The 8705-nt window shown below is 41.4% G+C and overlaps 1 protein-coding gene across 12 annotated transcripts in view; it reads left to right on the top strand.

Moving 5' to 3' along the window:
• The first annotated feature begins 1328 nt into the window (after nt 1-1328).
• FTCDNL1 (formiminotransferase cyclodeaminase N-terminal like) overlaps nt 1329-8705 on the top strand; it is a 96666-nt gene continuing 89289 nt past the window's right edge. For 6 of the 12 annotated variants that reach the window (XR_011528863.1, XM_070581739.1, XM_070581740.1 and 3 more), the window contains exons 1-4: nt 1399-1609; nt 3396-3520; nt 6183-6278; nt 7513-7665. Coding sequence is in view for 10 of the 12 variants with exons in the window: in XM_070581739.1 (XP_070437840.1) it covers nt 3406-3520; nt 6183-6278; nt 7513-7665 (364 nt within the window). In the remaining 2 variants the exon portion in view is untranslated. Of the gene's footprint in view, nt 1917-3395; nt 3521-6182; nt 6279-7512; nt 7666-8705 lie in introns of all 12 variants that reach the window. The other 6 variants (XM_070581741.1, XM_070581738.1, XM_070581744.1 and 3 more) reach the window with 4 other exon arrangements.

Raw genomic sequence — 8705 nt, 5'->3', positions numbered from 1 at the left:
AGGATTGTTTGCAAAGGTGAAATGCAGGGGCTTCAGTTCCATCGTCCTCCATGGAAGGAAACTGGACACTGCAGTACTTTTTGGAAATTGGAAGCTAAAGCTATAGGCAATAAAAGCTCTTGAAATAAGAGAAAGTTAGGGGCATCAATCTGGGTAAAATGCTCTCAAATTTATCTGCCGATATTAGATGGGCGTTGGTTTTTAGGCATTAACATGGGTATATATCTATTTTATGCATTTCTATGCAGATTTGGTAGAAAAAAAAAACCCTAATTATATATTTAATTCCATGGGATCCCAAAGCACTTTGAGGATTTAAACTGATAAGCCAACCTCAAAGGGACTGATTCTTGCAAGTAAAACACAGACACCTCTGGGGTGAAATGTGGCAACAGTTTGACAGGCAGAGCAGTAGCTTCGGCCAGAAAGGATTTATCCAATTAAAATTATGGGATGAATTTTGGCTGGCAGAATGTAATTACCAGCCTTGGAATGGATCCAGGATCCTGAGGTTAACACCCCTCCTCTTGCCAACAACCCTCCTACCTGCCAACACTCTGAGATGGAGAAGGCTGGATCTGACACAATCGCACATAATACTGTTGTGACATCTAAGCACAATGATGATGATGTGAGAAGCATCATGAACCTGATTTTTTTTAACACTCATTATGTTACTTATTTTTATGCCACATTAGGCTAGAAACCAAATGTCCACATAAATGTTAATTTCCTCAAATCTGTGTTTAAAAAGTATAATTAGAAAATAAAAAATAGATTTAAAAATTAATTTATTCCGTCAAAGTAGTTATTTAGTGATTATTTCACTTCAGGAATGAAATTGGATCAAAATGGTGACATTTAATCCTTGCTACATTAAAAAAAAAGAAAAAAGCAGGTCTTCATTTCTTAAGGGAGGAGAAATGTGTTCTCAAGTTTCGCTGGCCTAGAAAAAAGGGAAATGCTTAATGCTTGGTTCATATTGGTTGTAACTTTGACTGATGGGCACGTGCAGGTATTGCTTTTGTCCTGGGGTGAGTCCAGTTCACATTCACAAGCGCTCACATTCACAAATATTTCTCAGGAGGAAATTTACCAAAGGGGTGCATGCCGCTTGTGTGTGTGTGTGTGTGTGTGTGTGTGTGTGTGTGTGTGTGTGTGTGTATACACCAGAGGAAAGAGCCCCCTGCTGGTGGCTGATCAATGGGTAATGACCTCATCATTAGATTTTAATACGCTTTTAAGAAGTCATTCATGTACCCAGGAGAATCGCGGAGTTCCCGGATGACACAGTGGGGGCACTTCTACACAGAGCGTCGGGCTTCCCGGCCGCCGCCCTGGGGCCGCCCAGGCAGGACCGCAGAGCGGCGGGGCCGCAGCGCCCGGGTCCCGGGAGGCGGGGCCGCGGCGACTCGGCTCGCGCCGCGCTGGCCCGGGCTCCTCCCCCGGCGCTGTTCCCGCCGGCCTCGTGCCGCGGCCGCGGGGGGCTCCCGGGTGACCAGGCGGCCCACGTGACCCTGGAACACCCTACCCCGGAGGTCCCCGCCGCGGCTTCCAGCTCGGAGCACGCGCTGCCCCCTCGTCACCGAGGCTCTCTGCGACCCTACAGGTGCTAATGGTGGTGCGCGCGCAGGAGGCAGGTGACCGGCGGGCCCGTCGCGATCTGCTGCGCTCCGGGTTGGCCCTGCCAGCTCCTCCTGGGGCGGCAGGTTTTTGGTCTGTCGCCGGAAGTGATCGAGCAGTTGTTGAAGGGCTGGGCGATGTAGGATCGCGCTCTCCCGAGCCACAGTGTTTTGGGGGCTTGTTCTGGGTCACTTTTTTAGGGGAGGGAGAGAAGTCTTTACCCTTTTTACTGACAGTCCTGACTGCTCTTCAGAAGCGTGGTACTGCTGCTGATTTCAGCTTTTGCTGTGAAGGTAGATTTTTCTAACACCATCTTTGTGTGATTTAGCTGTCCGCAGGGAATCAAAATGTGGAATGAGAGGATGAAACTAATCCTTTCTTTTGCACTGTTAGGGGTTGCCATAAACACCATTTGTTAAAAAGCATAATTATGTTGGGAAAGTGCCTGATGAGACAATTAAGCTACATAAACACACTGAAAACAAATGAAAGCCAGAAGACGCCCACACCCCTGTGTAAAGCAATTTTTTGTTTACATAAAAATGAGAGAGGTCTGAGCTGCTTTATTACAACAATGTTATTAATGTCTAGAAAAACCTAATGACCCTATTTTTATGAATTTTCGATTATGATGGTCACAATATGAAAACCTGCCAACACCCTGAACTAGCCATGACACCTGCCTTCCCTCCAGGTTAGGATAGTGAGGCCAGCGAGCAATCCTAGTGAACAGAAGCCAGCAGATTTATGCGTGGGGAGCACGATTATTGGCACCAGAGCACAGCTTAGCTTAAACGCTAAGAGCTGGACACCGTTGGCTGTGGTATCCCCCACAGTGAGAATGCTACCTGACGCAAAATGACTCTCCTCCAATATTTGTAGAATGAACTCAAGAGGGCCATGTTCATTTTTGGTTATGATATTTAAAAGAGGCCAAAATATGATGGTTTGATCTTGAAAAGGGGAATTATTTTCTTCTTATTTTGAGATACTTAAAATTTCTTTAGTTCATCATATCAAATGAGGTATGGAAAGATAATGAGTTGAAAAATGCCGTTCTGGAGTACTAAAAAGAAAGCAACCTCCCAAATTTGTGCAATTAATCTATTTTTCACAAAAGAATCAGTCATATTTTTTGTCATTATTGAGGGGCATAACAGAGTAAATGTCAGCTTTCAGTTCAAGGTACAGAGTCCTGTGATTTAGAAACTTTGGAGATCAAAGTACAAGAGGAACTTAGTTAAAGAGTTGTCCTTTGAAGCTCCGAGTGAGTCCCTTCCGTTTGTTCACATACTGCTTATGGCATGCCCCGCGGAGTTAGATACCTGTTCTTTTTGCCAGAAGAATAATTTTTGTAAGGATCAGCGTATGAAATAATGTCACTCATTCCCCTTTTTTGGGGTTTCCCCATTAAGTCTCATTTGATGAAAGGATCATGCTTATTTGTTAACTAGCATAGACCTTGAAAATGTGGATAAGCTAAGGCTTGACCATGCTTGAAATGTAAGATCACACTTCCATGACAAAGTTGCACTTACGTCACAGGATTCAGGCTAACTTGCTGCATATTTTCTAGTGTGTTACCCTGTTCATATGTGCATGACCACATATATATGGTTTCCTGATTGAGTCAATCTGAGGATTTTGTAGTGAAGTGCTCATATTATGACCGCCGGTTTCCAAAAAGCTGATTTTTTTTTATTGTTAATGAACATGAAAATATGAATGAACTGTAGGGGCTGAAGTAAAGACTCATTTTTCTTCTATTCTAGAAAAATCACCATGTCTTCCTCCAGACTGGGGCTTCGTTTGGCTGCCTGTTTACTAAACATTTCAGAAGCCAGAAGAAAAAACATTGTTGAGAACATAGCAAAAGCAGCTCTTCTTGAAAAAAATGGTGGGAACAACAGACAATTGAAGCGAATATGTAGTGTTTTCATAATGCAGTAATTTTTGTGCTCTGGAGACAGTATCTATAGAACACTCTTCTTTCTTCCCAGATGTCCCCGCTTGTTCTTGGGGTGTCGTAGCTTCTGCAGGACTCCAGGACACTGAGATAGCTCAGTTACTCCGATGTGCACAGATGCTCTTTTGCTAACGCCGTGTCTGCTCCGCAGCGTGGCTCTTCCCATTGGAGAGCCAGTGTCTGAAATGGGCATTGTTCAGGATATTGACAGGCTCCTGAGGAGAATATATTTACATAAAGCTTTAATGATTCCCTCATGTGCCGTTTATTTGATCATTAATAGAATGAGCATAATTGTACATTACGCTTTTTTATTCAGCGGGTTAAATAAAAAATAAACTTGCCAAATAGCAGCTACTTTGCAAAGCACTCCTGCTAGCAAAGCCCATGCTATCATTACGGCGTTATTATTTCTACTCCATTTTCTCCGTGTAAAGACTCCGAGGCAATTGCATTTGAGTGGTATGCGGAAGGTCACTCAGCACTTCAGAAGACGGGAACTCGAGCCTGCTTACTCCCTGGGCCAGCATTTACTAAGAGAGATGCTACCCTTCTTTTTACTCTTGTTAAAATGTGCATGTGATGACACGGTTCTAGATATCATTTGTTTTTTACTCTCACACACTGAAAACAGGGTATTTGCAGACTTCCAATCATTTGGATAGGAATGCTTTGTTATTAAATCAACAGCTTCTTAGCAACAGGTGAGCATTAGGGCCACAGCCCTGAAGACTTTGGGACAGAGCATTTTCATTTCTGCTTGTCATTTTTGATTTGGTTACTGTTTTTCATGAGAGAGAATTGTTTTCCCCCAGCCCATTTCTAACGATGAGCATATTGAAGCTACCGTCTTGCAACTTTGCAGGAGCTGGAAATTTCTATGAAAATTCCTGATAATTGCTGATAAGAAAGCTCCTCTGGAGTCAGCAGGCAGCTGTGCCTTTGCGTTCGCTTTGCGGGAAGAGCCAGCGTGGGCCCCTCACATTAGACTCAGCACATCTAATGGGATTGGGTTACCTGTCTCTATAATTAAGTGACTGTGCAGAGAAATTTGTGGAAGCCACACACTGATGGATGCCTGGGTCTCAACTCACAGTTTTTATCAGCTTATTAGTGGCAGCAGCTCAAATGGAATTATAGCTATTATACTCCATTACAAATACCAACCAGTTTACTTCTGCTGAGATTCATACTGACAGCTCCTCCTGCCAGCAGTAATTTTTTCTATATGCATGCTTAAGAAATTGCAAGAGAGAGTGGTTCATTTTTTCAGCATTTGATTCAATTGAATCATGTGAAACTGAGAATAAAAGCTTTTCAGAAGAAGATTTCAGATGAAAAAATAAAATCATCTCTTTTCTTCCAGGAGCTAGAGTGTGTTGAAAAAATACATAAAATAGGAGGTTGTGTGATCTTGTTCTTGCTTCATCTTTTATAGTTTTAAAAATGCAGGGAAGGTAGCACTAGTTAAGAAAATAACCTGTTTTTTTACAAATATTTTAAAGGTATTTATTTTTAAGTGAGTGGAATAAAACTGTATCACCTGTATTTTTCCTAATTAAGCAATGTGAAAACGTTTAAATGGCCTAAAAGGTCTTAGGTGGAGGACCCTGGGTTATAAATTTTAGACCTAGCCCAAGGCTGGGCTGTATAGATGCTCATTTGGCTGTGGGTGAGTGACATATGTTTATCTTTTCACGTTATTAAAATTAACAGCGTAGGGCTGCCATAAGCTCTGTAGGTCCTGCATGTAACTTATTTTTCCTCTCTTCTGAAAAGATTAATTGTTAAGCTGCCAGGGCACAGGGCGACAAAGGTATAATGGCATAGTGAGAGGTTTAATTACCGCCTGAAAACTTTTGTCCTTCACTTTGAATTTGCTTTTGTAGGCTTAGGGGGGACATTTTTAGGAGCCTGAACCAGGCTTGTAAACTTCAAAAATAACTTTGGGATTATATGTGGCTGCCATACAAGGGTATGGCAACTTTCTCCTCCAGGTTACACATTCAAGTGAGTCAGAAGCCAGCGAAAGCTGGAAGTCGTTAACATCTGAAGGCTGTTGGTGGCCTCTGAAAAGGAGATGGTGGAGTCAGAACGGTTTCTAACAGACAGGTGCATGCATCTCAGAAACCTCTGCTTCAGGCACTAATTGGCCTATCCTAGTTTTTCCAGATGTCAGATTTTGATCCAGACGGTTTTATTTCTGGGTTCTGGAAGGAAAAATTGACAAGGCCCAGGAGATGAGATTGATAAGGAGCAGAATTTAGAGTGATATAATTTGGCAGTTGAAAGAAGAGGCGACCATCTTAGACTGAGTTCAGAGAACTTTGGCAAATTCAGTGGGAAGTGCAAGAGAAGGTCTCTCATAGACACCAAAGGCTGGTGTCTGAGCTGAGCCGTCCAGTTATACAGGGAGTCGCTATAAGAAGTGGACATTACTATCCATGAATTTCATGATTAGCCAATGTCACTTGAAAGGTCACACCCCAGAATTTTTCTATTAAACTAAATTTAATTGTATCGGAAGAAATAAAGTGTTAATGTTTCAATGCAGAAAGAAAAGTCTTGCGTTTATGTGTTGTTTTGTTTACAGGACAGACGCACCCTGAAGTATCCGTGCTCAATATATTTTCTGATCGAGACTACAACAGATCGGTCATTACAATAGCAGCTTCTGTTGATGACTTAGGTAAGATTTCAGTTTCCTTATTGTGTCTTTTGATGAAGGGTAGGCTTCAAGGAGAGCTGAACGCTCTTTAATCATTGATGTCCTGTGTAATTCTGAATATTCCCTCCGTTACATAGAGAGTCTACCTCCAAACTGCACTTTGTCGTTTTTCTGAACGTGTGCATCATGAGCGTTTCCCATTTGCTCTTCATTAAAATGAACTTTAGGGTCCGAGATTTAATAACATTCTTTCCTTGAAGATGAACACATACCTTTTGTGGTTAAGAAAAATATTTTCAAGTTTTAACCTTCGAAGTAACAGTGTTGAAGTCAGTGTTGATTTCACTGAGAAGTTGGCACGGAGTGAAACATGCTATTCAGTTGTGTTTTGGATCGGGAGCCTGAAATCTCGAGTTGGTTCATGGATTGGAAAGAAGTGGGCTCCCTGTCTCATGTTGTGAGGTTTAGCGGGACAGCTTGAATTTGAACGATCATAATTGTTTAAACAAAAACCTGTATTATCTTAATATTGCTTGGTAAAGCGTTCAAGATATCTTCAAATAAACTTGATTTCAATTTGGCAGATTGCCTTTTTTCAAAAGATATGTTTGTTTGGAGAACAAAGAGCTGACTGGTAACTCCCAGCAAACACAGGACAGATTATCTGGAATGTTAATCCTAAAATGTAAAATTTGCTTCTTTGTTGTGTATCTCTTTTGCTAAAATGGCCATCCTGCTCTGCTAATGAAAACTTGGAGTAACAACATGAAACTCTTAGGTGTCTATAATGTGTATTTAGATACAATAATTTAATGAAAAATCTAATCACTGGACAGGAGCAAAACTAAAATAAATACTTATGCTTTTAAAAATTTATATGTTTGTGTGTATATTTTGATATAAATTCATACAACATTCTGCAAATAACAAGGAATGTTAGACTAATTTGATAAAACTGAAAAAATTGAAAGTAATCAATTGTAAAAAAAATACAAAGTTGTCTAAGACGGATAAACTTTGCGTAATTCTTCCACTTTGGGGAATAAAGAGCTGGAAGAAATGTGAAATTTTATGACAATTGGGAGGTGGGGTGAGGAGAAATGTTGGATCTTCTATTTTTCTTTATTTTGGATGAAAAACAATCTTCTGTACAGATTACAAAAGAAAACAACTAGTGGGAAAATAAAATTATAGCTGCTTCTTTAGATGCGATTGAAAGTTTAATGATTCTTTTCTACAACTTTACATTTTTAAGGCAATTCTGTTCTGGCTGCCTGCTTGGAGGCCTTCCAGTCCATCAATATGGAGCTTCAAGAGGGGGTCCACCCTTGTCTGGGAGCGGTGGACCTGATTCCAATTTACCCTTTGTCTGGTGTCAGTGTGGAAGAGTGTGGAGCCGTGGCCAGAAGTAAGAGAAAGTTTGGGGGAGTGTGTTATTCCTTATTGGAAATCCTTTTTACTAATCAGAACAGCTTGTGACAATATTATCACTCTTCAACTCCCGCGGAAAAGTCATCCTGGAGGAATTGTGTGAGCAGTCTGCTTTCACAGGTTACAGTGGCACACTGGGTCTTTGTGACTCATCCTTCCACTTTCCATTCCACGACACTGTGGAACACTAAATGCTGTGGGATGCAGCAAATCGATCATTTTGTCCCTTACAAATTCACAATAGATCATGAGGAAACGGCAGTAGTTTCTAATGAGTTCCTCAGACTCTTCAGGGCAGAACGATGGTATGTTTTGCCCATCTGTGTCCTATTTTCTTGAGCAGGAGTAATGATGAGGTTGAAAAACCACTTAAATGTTAACTCCTACCCCTTTTTCCTCTGATTTTTTTTTCTTTTTCCCTCTGCACAACTCTCTTTAAGATTTGCTTTAGAACTGGACTGTCACATGCTTGATTCCAGCCCCAGGGGTAAGTTTAATTTGGAAAATTTGAGCTATGTCACTTGAGGTGTTTTTGAATTAGGCAAATTGGGAGAAAAGAAAGGCCTTTTGCCTGGACTGTCGAGCTGCTCCACGGTTAATTACGAGATGTGGAGGGGCTCATAACCTTTGGGGGAAAGCCCGCCTTAGGATAATTGCATTCTCTCTGTATGACCTCAGAAATCCCTGTATGATGTGGCCTCATTTTTATTTAATGGTGAATTATCTAACATTTAGGACGTAGCTTGGGTGCTCGCTGAGCTACATCAAGCATTAGAATCGGGGAAAGAGACCTATTTCCGAAGGAGAACCTCGCTGCTTTTGCCACATTTTAATGGGACCTGACAGTCTATGGATTTTTTCCTGGGGAAATCTTGGCCCAGAATTTGCTTTACTTTTCATCCAAGAAAGAGTTAAAATTCAGCAGGGGGCGGAAATACATTTCACACAAAAATGAAGAGTTCAGCATTGTCCAGACCAGAATAATGATTCTAATTGTCTTCAGAACAGTTACGTTCA

This window comes from Equus przewalskii, chromosome 17 (assembly GCF_037783145.1).
Source record: "Equus przewalskii isolate Varuska chromosome 17, EquPr2, whole genome shotgun sequence".
Lineage (NCBI taxonomy): Eukaryota > Metazoa > Chordata > Mammalia > Perissodactyla > Equidae > Equus > Equus przewalskii.
This window is presented reverse-complemented; position numbering and strand designations above follow the sequence as displayed.